Source organism: Scyliorhinus canicula, chromosome 12, assembly GCF_902713615.1.
Source record: "Scyliorhinus canicula chromosome 12, sScyCan1.1, whole genome shotgun sequence".
NCBI lineage: Eukaryota > Metazoa > Chordata > Chondrichthyes > Carcharhiniformes > Scyliorhinidae > Scyliorhinus > Scyliorhinus canicula.
In genome coordinates this window covers 123,352,941-123,365,736 of record NC_052157.1, presented here as the reverse complement: position 1 = coordinate 123,365,736, position 12,796 = coordinate 123,352,941, and the positions used below count along the sequence as shown (strand labels likewise).

The following is a 12,796-nucleotide window of genomic DNA, read 5'->3' as shown; positions in this document are numbered from 1 at the left end:
TGGACACAAGAGGCAAGAGCGACTTCCCTTGATATCAAGGCAGTATTTGATCAAGAGTAGTACTAAGGAGGCCTGATAAAATTAAAGTCACTGGAAATTGGGCAAATCTCTCAACTGGCTGGAGTCATTCCTGTCAAAATGAAGATGATTGCAGTTATTGAAGCCAATTGTATTAGTCCCAGCACATTATTGCTGGCAATATCCTAGGCCCATCCATCTCCAGCTGCTTCATCAGTAACATTCCTTCAACAACAATAACCTCTACTGATATAGCGCCTTTAATGTAATAAAATGTCACAATTCTCTTGATAGGCATAATATGACACTGGGCCATGGAAGGAGATATTAGGGCAGATAACCAAAAGTTTGGTCAATAAGGTAGATTGTAAGAAATGGTTTAAACATAAGAACTTAAGAAATAGGAGTATGGGGAGATATTCAGCCCCACGAACCTTCTCTGCCATTTAGTAAGAACATGGCTGATCTGATTTTGGCCAAAACCCCACCACCACCCCCATAATCTTTGAGTCCCTTGTTGAAAAAAACTCTGTCTGACAGTCTTGAATATATGCAATGACCCAGCCTCCATTACTCTTTTGGGGTAGAGAATTCCAAAGGTTAACCACCCTCTGAGTGAAGAAATTACTCCTCACCTCTGTCTTAAATCTCTTACTCAGAAACTGTGCCTCAAGTTCTAGATTCCTGCATGAGGGGATACATCCTCTCGGGATCTTCCCGTCAAGCCACCTCAGAATGTTACATGTTCCAATAAGATCACCCCCATTTTTCTAAACTCCGATGAAAATGGGCTCAACCTTTCCTCGTAAAACAACTCCTACATCCAAGGAATCAAATCTGGTGAACCTTCACTGAACAGTTTCCAATGCAAGTTTATCCTTCCTTAAATAAGGAGACCAAAACTGTACACAGTACTCTAGGTATGGTCTCATCCATGCCCTGTACAGTTGTAAAAAGACTTTCCTACTTTATACTCCACCCCACCCTTGCAAGAAAGGCCAACATACTGTTGTGCCTGCATGCTAATGTTTTGTGATTAATGTATGAGGACACCCAGATCACTCTACTATCGCATTTTGGAGACTCTCACATTTAAATAATATTCTGCTTTTCTATTCTTCCTCCTATAGTGGATGATCTTACACTTATCCCACATTAAGTGCTGCCAAATTATTTTCCCACGCACTTAACCTATCGATATCGCATTGCAGACTCTTTATGACCTCCTCAGAATTTTTTTTCCCACCTATTTTTGTATCAGTTTAGCTAAGATACACCCTGTTCTTCGATCCCAACATTCATATAGATTATGAATTGTTCAAGTCCCAGCACTGATCCCAGAAACAATCTGCAAGTTTCAGTTTGTCAAGTTTAATTTATCACAACTCTTACAGAACCCTTAGTGTGCAGATGGAGGCCATTTGGCCCATCGAGTCTGCATCAACCCTTCAAAACAGCACTCTATATATGTCCACTGACCCGTCCACCCACCCTATCCCCGTAATCCCACAATTTAACCTGCACACTCTTGGACACGAAGCGGAAATTTATCATGGCCAGGAATTGCGATGCAAGGTTTGATAGCTGACATACATGAATAGGGATGTACTTCATTAATAGTGGACTCCAGCATTTTACTGATGGCAGATGTCAAGCTCAACTGGCTTGCTTTCTGTCTTCCTTCTTTCTTGAATTGAAGACTTCCAATCCAATAGGACCTTTACAGAATCAAAAGATGTTTGGAAGATTACAACCAATAAATCCTCTATCCCTGCAGCCATTTTTTTTTAGATCCTATAATGCAGGCCATCGAGCCCAGGAGACTTGTCAGCCATTAGTCCCATTAGTTTTCCTCGTACTCTTTCTCTAGTGGTTGCTCCATTTTTCCCCATAAGTATCCTTGGGATGCTTTTGGTGTCTCTTACCATGAAGACTGACCAGAATGCTTGTTCAAAGTATCTTTCCTTTCCTTGTTTCTTATTGTGCAAAGCCAAGATAAGGAGGTGAAGGTGTGCAGGGAGCAAATTCCAGAGCTTCAATGCCTAGGCAACTGAAGGCACGGTCAACAATAGTGGATCGAGTAAAATCAATGAAACTCAAAAGGCCAGAATTAGACAAGTGCAAATATCTCAGAGGGTTATGGCATTGGCTAAGATCACAGAGATGGGGAGGACCAACGCTGTAGCAGGATTTGTAAACATTGATGAGAATTTTAAAATTAAGGCTTTGCTTAATCAGGAGCCAGCGTAGATCAGTAATGATAGGGCTGATGGTTTGAGTTGGGACATGGGCAATAGCTTCTGAAGTTCACAGAGAGGAGAACCTGGGAAGCCAGCCAGGAGTGTGTTAGAATAGTTAAGTCTAAAAGTAAAAAAAACCATTGATGAAGGTTTCACCAGCAGATAAGCTGAGGCAGGGACAGACTCGAGCGATGTTGAGGAGGTGGGAATCGATGGTCTTAGCGATGGTATCACTATGTGGTCATTAGAGTGGCTTCTAGATTGCGTTCGCCAGTCACTTGGGCTGATTGGCCAAGAGAGTTTTTAACATTTCACTCAAAGTCAACAAATGAAAATTGTGTCAAGAACAGTGTGTAAGTAGATGCCAATTTAATCGATTTACACTTGCAGACTTGCAACCAAAAGATGTGGCTTGAAATGGATAGGGCCAGCAGAAAATCCTAAAGTTAATCTGTCTTCTTTTTAAACAGGCTGAACTGACATTCAGTGCTGGTGACATAATTAATGTTTACGGGGACATGGATGAGGACGGTTTCTATTATGTGAGTATATGCAAATGTATCTTGCAATATCTTACTGCATTGGAGTGTCAGTTCAGAAAAGTCAGTCCCAAACTATTCCTTCATGCTAGCTGTACAGTTGTGTAGACTTTTTTTTGGCAAGTAGCTCTCCTGGCTCCCCAAAGTCTTTTCCATCTACAAACCGCATGTCAAGAGATTGATGGAATATTCTCCACTTACTTGGATGTGTGCAGTTCCAATAACACTCGAGAAGCTCAACACCATTCAGGCCAAAGCAATCCTCTTGACTGACGTCGCATCTATCATTTTAAACATTCCGTTCCCCCACTCACCATGGCTGCACTGTGTACATTTCACAAGATGTACTCTAAAGAACCCGCCAAAACTACTTTGAAAATATCTTCCAAACTTGCGATCTCTACCACCTTAGGGCAAGGGAACACCCACCCCTCAAAGTTCCCCTGTAAGTCGCACACTTTTCTCACTTGAAAATATATTGTTGTTCCTTCATTGCCATTCAGTCAAAATCCTGGAAGTCCCTGCCTAACAACACTTTGGCTGTACCAACACAGACTGTGGCAATATAATTGTACTTCTTTCAATTGAACACATTGTATTCACTACTTACGACATGGTCCTTTCTACACTGGCGACACCTAACGCAGACTGGGTGAGCTGCGCTTAATCTATAAAAATGTCCCTGAACTTTCTGTTGTTTCCCATTTTAATTCTCTAACTTGCTCCCACTCTGACCTTTTTTGCTCTTGGCCTGCTGCAGTTTTCCAATGAAACTCAATGCATGCTCAAAGAATAACACCTCTTTCGACTCTACAATGTACATCCTTATGGAGTCTACATTGAGTTCAACAATTGAAATCATAATCTCTGCTTCCTTTTTGCTGGTTCAGTTTTTTTCTTATTTCTTTCTTTATTTGCATTCAGGCACCTGAAATCCAGCCATTCACACCGCTCCTGGACCCACCTTTTGTTTCTTTGCCTTACCCTTTACCACGTCCTTTGGCTTTTGTACCAGGAAACTGTCCTTTAATCTCTCCTGTCTCCACCCTTTCACAGACCTTCTCGTTGTTCTTCCTCCACCCTTTCACTTGCTCAAAACCTATTTTGTTTCTATCTTTCCTCAGTTCTGATTAAGGCCATCAACCTCGAACATTGCCTTTGTTTCTCTCCATCAAGACAGCTTGACCTGCTGAGTATTTACAGGATTTCTTGTTTTTATTTGTTACTGAAGGTATTCTAGGACATGTTCCCTGTGAACGACACCTGTTTTATATTTGAAGTGCCAGCCTGTCTTGGTAAAAGAATGGTTAAAGCGGTTTTCAAGGCTTTTTGTCTTCTTGGGCTAGTTAGGTGCAAACCACAGTGCCTCGCATGCTGCACAGAGAATTTAAATTTCTGTTCGCATTAATTTACGTATGTCTCAAGTTGGTGAATCTAACTGATTTTAGTTTAGAATTGATCCAACAATTAGGTAAGAGAGTTAAAAGCAACCCTTTCCAAATGTCAAGACCACAAAAATGTGACAGAGCAAATCAGAGTAAGTAATAAAAATGTAAATAAATCTGGCTTTGCCAGGACTTGAGGGATGTTCAGATGCAACTGGTTTATTGGATTGGTTGTTTTAAACCTAAATTTCCCTCCCACACAAATATTTGAATCTTGTCTCCACTCACTCACGCGTTTCATGCAGTAGGTTGAGCCATGTGTAACTGGTTACTGCGTTTTGCCATGCAAGGGTGACCTAAATGGACTACATGGACTTGCACCATCCAACTTCCTGGAGCAGATCAGAATGGAGGGGACAGTGGAAGCAGCTGCTGGGAATGTCATGTCAAGATCTTCTCCAGCTACAGTACACAAGGAAAAATCGGTAAGCCCAGCAGATACTCTGTTGTGTAAAATACTGTGAACTCCTGTCGTGCAATACTAGGCGACCCAAATAACATTTCTACTGGGCTCTAGGCATTGGAATCCAAGACCAAGGGTGTTTTTCAGCTGAAGGAGGTTTAGCAGTGCAGAGGTACTTGATCAATGTAAGGGAGGGAGAAGACTGGGAGGGGAAATGGGTTGAGAAGAGGAAGTGAGAGTAGACCATGAAGAGAAGGGAGTGGGACTTGGGATAGGATGTAGAGAAGGATACATAGGTAGCGGAGAGAGAAGAGAGGGTGAGTGGAACAGGTGAGCTGGAGGGGAGGGGGCGGAGAATGGAAAGGGGCAACAAGAACTTTTCAACCTGTTGAGGTGGTGAATTGATTTTCATTTGGCGAGATTGAATCTGTGAGGCTTTGTCTTTGTAAAAAAAAGACTTGGTAGTTTTAGCTGTAGTTTGATATCTATTTGCAGACTTTGACTATCATTTAAGTAGGTGTGTTAACCGACTTTTCGATCTTTCCTAAGTAAAACATTTTGATGTTTATTTAAGGTGCACAACACTTCCTTATATTTACTGCAGACTTTGAGTTTTGTTTATGACTGACCTTTTCTTTGAAAACCTGTTTTTCCCTTTGTGCAATTCTGAAGGTGAGTTTCTTACATTTTGCATTAAGTGACTGTGTTATGTTAAATCTCATAAGGTTATATCAATATTGGTCACCCACAAGGCAGCACTTTTGAAAAGTTATGGTCATGCCCAATTTTAGTAGATAATAGATAAGTTGAACATATTTTATTTTCACTCGATCCTTATTTTTTAGTTGTCACTTTAAACTTGTTTTATTGGAAAAAAAGTAAATTTATAGATTTCGTTCAAGAATTCTACATCCTTTATCAAAATTATTGAATCATAGAATCCCTGTAATGCAGAAGGAGATCTTTCAGCCCATTGAGTCTGCACCGACCCTCGGAAAGCACCCTAACCCAGGCCCAATCCCCCACCCTATCCCTATAACCCCACCTAGGGACAATTTAGCATATCCAATCCACCTAACCTGCACATTATTGGACTGTGGGAGGAAACCGGAGCACCATGTTCAAACTCTACAGGTATTCAATTCATTGTAGCACATAATGAGCTAGCTGCTCTGTATAGCCAGCAAATAATGACCCGTACTGATTGGAGCAGTTTGTTCTTATTTAAGCTTTTTTGTTTATTTACTCACTTGTATTAGTTGTTTCACTTTCTTTTATTATAATATTTCTGTTTCTCTACCTTTTTCCATGGCAACAGAGGAAGACTGTTCATTTCAAGCGGTAATTAGCACCCAGGAGGCTTGTAAGTTTATGTTACTGAAGATACTGCTGCAGCTTTCAGACACTGTCATTTGCATTACCGCATGCACACCAGAAGGAGCCGCAATCCTGCAGTAAGCACAGAACCAGTCCAAGGAACAGAGTTACAGGAACCATCCCAATCTTGGGAAATAGTACAATACAGTATTCAGCGCAACCTCAATCAAAGTTGAACAACCTCCATTGCTCCTTTCTGGTCGGTCAGCATTTCACTAAATGAACCTCCACTTCAGGGTCGTGGGACCATCCAGTAGTCTGCACATAGCCAGGTTCCCCAGTCAGCAATTTCTTGATCTAAGCTGGAAGGGGCTAAGTCAAAGATAAGCCAGAAGCTGATTCTTCCTCATAGGGTGCAAGGATATACCATACAGGTCCATTCACAAAACCATTGTCCATAGCTATTGTAAACAGATCAAGAGAGGCACAGGTCAACATATGAGACTATGTTGGGCAGTTTCCCTCTTAGCAATTGTATACTGCCAGGATAAACCTGAAAAAGGCATGATTAGGACATTTGTGAAAGGGATGATGTTAGGTCCACACATAGTGAAATGGAATGGTTAAATATCTGGCCGCAGAGATACCTGCTGATGTGGTTGAGTTAAATTCTGGAGACGTAGGCAGACTTCCAGGCAGCGCAAATGTGCGCAGATTAACAGGTTTCCAGGAATACACGGACATTCCTGAGGTATCTAAGATGGATAGGATAGCTCTAGCCTGAGTTGGTGCAGCTCCAGTTCCCACTCCTGATAACTTCCTATTCTGAATTGCCCCACTGCTGGACATAAACTGGAGATTCATCTATGGGAAGCTGATACTGCTCAGGATGTATGTGAGCTGCCAGAACTTTGTAACTCTCAAAGCTGAGCATGAGTACAAGGTACACCAAGTTCAGACCATTCTTAAAATAAAAAGCAACTGCAAAGTCATGGAGCATGGCCGAAAGGTTTGGGATTCCCTTTGCGAGTCACAAAAAAAGGATTAAAAATGTAATTCAATCACTTGTACCAGATTAAGCGCAAGATTTGGCAGGTTTGCCTGTATTATGCTCTTTTGGCTCTGTCCTTTGACCTGGTTGCAAAGTAGGACTTCATGTGTGCACTACCCCTGCAGTAATGCTAGATAACAGTAATAGAATATTAGATGTGCTTGGCTGTATCACTGACACTCAGGTTAGCTAGAAGAGGACATTTTGCGCTTAATACAAATGCAAAATACTACGGATGCATAAATCTGAAATAAAAACAAAAAACGCTGGAAATACTAACAGACAAAAGGTCATCAACTAGCAGCTGTTATTCCGTTTCTCTCAACAGATGTTGCCCGATACGCTATGCAATTTTTGGCATTTTCTATTTTTGCTTCTCTCTTGAATTCAGTTCTAGTTAGGTTCTGCACCCCCTATTAGCTGGTTCCTTCTGGATTGCCATTCACCCTGGCATTGCCTCCACTATTTTACTGACTAGAGGAGCAGATTTGCATTGCCCATTAGTGCGAATGGATCGCAAGGGAAAGCAGCTGAAGTTCATTCAAATGGCCTCCATCTTCCCAATGTAAAAGAATTTAACAGGTTAAGGGAGTAGTCCAGTTGTATGTCATCAGCTTTCAAATCAAGTTTACTATTTTTTCTTCTCACCTGGAGAACGAGAAGGGAGGCCGTTGGATGATGGTGAGATGGTTATGCTGTGGCAGTAGCTGGAATGTGAGGTACAGAAGATCTGACAGCAGAGGTATCTTCAGTAGTATAAGTGGTTGACAGTGTTATGTGACAACTGTTGGTAAGATAGGATGTTGTTTTATCCTGGGTCATGGCTAACAACGGTTTTTTGCTTGCTTTGCATGATCCTTTTGCGACTGGCTAACACTGTTCAGTCCCATCGCTTTTTGGTTAATAAACACTGATAAATACACTGGCTCACTGTTATCAATATCCATGAGGAAAACTTTGAGTTTGTGGTACAGCATCGCACATGCTGGTTATCTATAAAGACAAGATGTTAAAGGTTTATTCAGAACAACAGTACCGTCACAGAATGTGGTGCCAGATATCTTGTATATGCAATAGGAGTTGTTCAGACAAAAAAAACCAAGGCTCTGTAATCGAGCTGGTCACATGACGCAACAGTAATGGTGTTATTGACTAATCAATCTCTTATCATCTGAGATGCCAGTCATTTGATTGACAATGGCTGTCTGAGTTAACTGGGACACTGTTATTTGGTGCCTTTGATCAGCTCTTCTTAGGGTAACACTTTTACCACCGGTTTTGTGGCAATCTTTGCTATGGAGTAGCTATGACAGAAGATATGGTCCAGAAAAGGTAAGAGTAACGAGTAAGAAATGTCCAACTCTATTATATTAGGATTAATGGCATGATGCAAATTCCATGTCGTTCCCATTGCTTCAACAATGGCCGCTTTTAAAACATTCCTCTTAATCTCAATGAATTATTCTTAGCAAATCTTTTTTGTTTGCTTACATTTATACATCTCAGTCGCATAAATTGCCCTGGAAACTGGCCTATTATCTACAATATGACTGATGCAAAACACTACACAGAGGCAGAGAGCAACCAACAGACAGAGCAACACCAACATGGGAAGCATAGAATTTGGAATCACTACAGTGCAGAAGGAGACCATTCGGCCCCTTGAGCCGGCACAGACCCTCCAAAAGAGCACCTGACCTAGGCCCACCCCATCCCCAATAGCCCCACCTAATCTTTTGGATGCTAAGGGACAATTGATCATGGCCAATCCGTCTAACTTGTACATCTTTAGACTGGGAGGTAAACCACGCAGATACGAGGAGAGTGTGCAAACTCCACCCAAGGGTCGGAATTGAACCCTGCTCCCTGACACTGTGAGGCAGCAGTGTTAAATACTGCCACCCACATGGAAGAGAGAGAGTGTCCCATTGAGAGCTGACATACACCCACTCTGTAATCATTGATCTAAACATTTCTCTTTGTTAATTCAAATCAAATTAATTAATATTAAAATGCAAATATTGTTAAATTAGACCAGCCAAATAAATACTAAATCTGCAGTAAGTGTCTTTTCAAGTCCTCATTTGTCAACTCCTGGCTAATTTTACAGTTTAAAAATCAGAATGCAGGAAGGCAAATGGATCAACTGCAGTGAAGCCCATGATGTGATCAGCTTTGCTTATGCTCTGCACTGAAGCATCAGCTTTAGAAGGCAACTCGGTTAAGGTCTGAGGTCTCAGGATAAGAAAAAAATGATCCTCTGGAAACATAAATGATCAGCAAAAGGAGGACTGAAGCTTCGACAGATTGTGCAAGACATGAATGAACATCAGAAGCACAGTTACTGTTAGCTGGCACAAATGGTTCAGGGGAACCGTGTAGAATTGACAATCAGTTCCACCCTTTTGACTTTAAACTGAACCTAGAAATGAAAGCTCAGTCTTTTCTGCTAACGGGGGCCATTATGGAGGAGATTGTGGCAGGTGGATGTGAGATACAGGATTAATACAAGACGATAGCCAATCTTAATGGCTTACAGGGTCAAAATTGAAAACACCACTGTACCATTCAAAGAAGAACAGGAAATTCTTCTGATGTTGTGTCCAATATTTATCTCAACGACTATCAGTACACGAGGATCAACTGGTCATTCATCTCATTGCTGGACATTGGGTACTGCTGTGTATAAAATATCAACGTTTTGACATTTCCCAGAACCATTTAATTCCGAAGTATATTTCTGAAAAAGGTGATAAGTTGCTGTACAAATAACAAATCTGCCTGTCTTTGTTCAGAGATTGAGACTCTTTTGGACAAGTGATAACGATGGTGCGAGGGTGATTGTGACACGGTTTACAAGATTTCAATATCTAAACAGCAGCATAACTAGTTATTGGCCGAAAGACACAACCAGCAGAGTTTAGAGGCAATGGAGTTTGTCTTTGTTTGAAGTGTGTGTTGAGGTGGCAATGAGTGTGTAATGTGAAGTGTGTTTCCTTCTCTTCTGTATCACATCGATAACCTTTGTTCTGATTTTCTCCCCATCAGCTGAGCTCAGATGAAGCAGACGTTTTGAGCCCTGCTTCGCCAGTAACCGATTATCCTGCTGTCACTGGACCAAGTTTGGACAATCAGGGATGCAGTGAGAACATCTCCAATAACAAGAAGAAAAAGGGTTTTTTTTCCAAAGGAAAGCAGCTATTCAAAAGATTGGGATCCAGTAAAAGAGAGTAACATGGAACTGGGATCCAATAGCAACAAGTAACTCAAACCTAGGATCCAATAACAGAGAGTAACTCCCACCTATGATCCAGCAACTGAGAGTAACTCTCACTTTGGATCCAATAACAGAGTAACTCCCACCTATGATCTAGTAACAGTGAGTAACTCTGATTCAAACTCGAGTAATAGAAAGCAACTTCCACCTTGAATCCAGAAAACCACTTGAGATGATGGTGGACCTTGGGAATGATTGGAAACGGAGGGGAATTGTTAACATCAAACGGAGATCACATCCACCGATGCAGAATCCTTTCTGCTGCAAAACCTAAAGAAACTTTCACCATCCCTTTGCCTTCTGAGACCTTTTACTCAAGTTACCAGTGTTTGCAATGTTGCAGTTGAAAGAGCTTGGCCAGAAGCTCTAATCTGCACTGAGCACTAACCCCATAGACCAACAGAACAGAAGAGAATGCCTTTGTACAAATGAATAATAAATACAATTTTCAGCCTCCTGGAAATATCGAGCTTCTGCTCACCTCATCTGTCAGAAGATACGTGACTAATACTGTTCATGCATTGATCCTCCAGTGACTGCTTAACACACAGAGCCGTTCTTTTCAAGTAGCTACATGGCAATATTGTTTAAGCTTTGCAGAGGTATAAATCTCTGCATCTCATAAACTTCAGAGTCAGACAGGTAGTTGCTCTGTGGCCAGAGATATGCCAGGGTCTCACTGACCAGTTATGATGAATAGGAACCCGAGTGACAATGGAATTGCGATGTAACTAATTGGTGACCACCAGTTTTTTACTAGATGTTGTCTCACTGGTTCGTGTCTTTCTGAGGTTGCACACCGGTGAATTCTGACTTCTATTAGCAGTCAGTTTGTTTCTAGGGCTGTCACCATTTGCCAAGTCAAAAATTACGCAGATGCAAAACGCAGGGATTTATGATCAGGGCTGGTGTTGTAATATTTGCATTGTTACTGATGAAAATGTATTTAAAAGTTTGAAACAAATGTCTCATGTCATGAGATATAAAAGTTAAATGGAAACATGTTTTTCCATGTCAGACATCAGACTGGTGTCCTGTTTGCATGTTAGAAATTTCCAAACAGCCTGTCCAAAATCTAGCCAGCTCGGTGCAAAACTAGAAGCTGACAAATTCACCTGAAACCACGAGGGTGGAAAGTATCCGCGTATTTTGAGATCCGATCCATGGCATTGCTAACCGCGGGTAATGCTTAGGTTTGTCCTCTGCCTTATTCAAGAAAGTCAGCTTAATGAATTTCTAAACATGAAAACAGATTTTCAGATGCCAAGCCACAATAACCTGCCAGTTTTCAGCTGACACCCTGCGTTCGTGCATATACATACTCTATGTTCCATGCTCCTGAGCAGCTGTCAAACTTAAAACAGAACTTATTTTCATACCTTAAAAAAATTGCCATCATGTACTAGCACGCCACTTTGTAATATATGGTCAAGATTTTGTACAGAAAAATTTATATTATTGTGTGTTACATTTATAAATATTTTCACCTCTGTTTTGCATGCATCATTGGGATCGAATCCGGCTGTGCTCTGCATGGAGTGCAATTGTGAACAGGGCCCAAGCCCTTACTGTCAAATGTTTTTCCTTTGTTTCTACATAGAAATGTTTTACTGAAATAAAGTCTATTTTCACAAAAAAAAATTGCCTTTGCATTTTAGTTATTATTTTGAACTACTGAGGATCTGGAGGGGGGTGGGAATGCAGGAATAGTTAGGGTGAGACAAGGCCATGAGGAAGGAGTACAGAGACATTTGGGATGAGACGTCAAGCACAATAGGGTATGACCTCCTGGAATACAGGGACAATATCGCCAAGTCTGATGTGTTGGCTTGTGTAGGCTTGAGAGATGAACAGACACTTCCAACACAGATGAAGGTTCAACTCAATTTTATTAACTACCTCTAACTAACTAACAAACGATGACTGTGGGTCTAAATAATGCTAACTTGAACTAGAGACCTAAGCCTTGTCCGAACCAGCTGATTCTCTCAGCACGTGTTGTGAGTCCGTGCTGGGCTGAATAAGTTCCTGTTACACTCAGAGGCAGCACCCAGAATGAGCGGGAACCTTGGTGCCCTCTGCCTTTATAGTATGTGTGGTCTCACTGGTGATTGGCTGCAGTGTTTGTACATGTTGATTGGTCCCTGTGTGTGTCCATCAGTGTGTATCTGCACCACGATATATTGGTATATATTATGGCAAAGTCCACAGGGAGTAACTTGACAGTTTTGATTGAGACTGCAATGAGTACAAGAAGAGTGAGTGCGCGGACAAATCCACCCCAGCCAATTAATGCCCCACCAGTAGACTCAATCATCTGAAAAGTGTATCATGGACAGTGCTATCAAGTGTCACTTATTCAGTAATAACCTGTTCACTGACGGTCACTTTGGGTTCTGCCAGGGCCACTCAGCTCCTGACCTCATGACAACCTTAATCCAAACATGGACAAGAGAGCTGAACTCAAGAGGTGCGATAAGAGTGACTGTCCTTGATCTCAAGGCAG

General features: G+C 41.5%; 1 protein-coding gene across 16 annotated transcripts in view; it reads left to right on the top strand.

Moving 5' to 3' along the window:
- LOC119974776 (peripheral-type benzodiazepine receptor-associated protein 1-like) overlaps positions 1-11,931 on the top strand; it is a 378,013-nt gene extending 366,082 nt beyond the window's left edge. For 14 of the 16 annotated variants that reach the window (XM_038814002.1, XM_038814003.1, XM_038814006.1 and 11 more), the window contains 3 exons: positions 2,729-2,800; positions 4,533-4,667; positions 10,062-11,931. In XM_038814002.1, the coding sequence (XP_038669930.1) occupies positions 2,729-2,800; positions 4,533-4,667; positions 10,062-10,247 (393 nt within the window). In that variant the 3' untranslated portion in view covers positions 10,248-11,931. Of the gene's footprint in view, positions 1-2,728; positions 2,801-4,532; positions 4,668-5,963; positions 6,009-10,061 lie in introns of all 16 variants that reach the window. The other 2 variants (XM_038814010.1, XM_038814009.1) reach the window with 2 other exon arrangements.
- Positions 11,932-12,796: the final 865 nt, after the last annotated feature.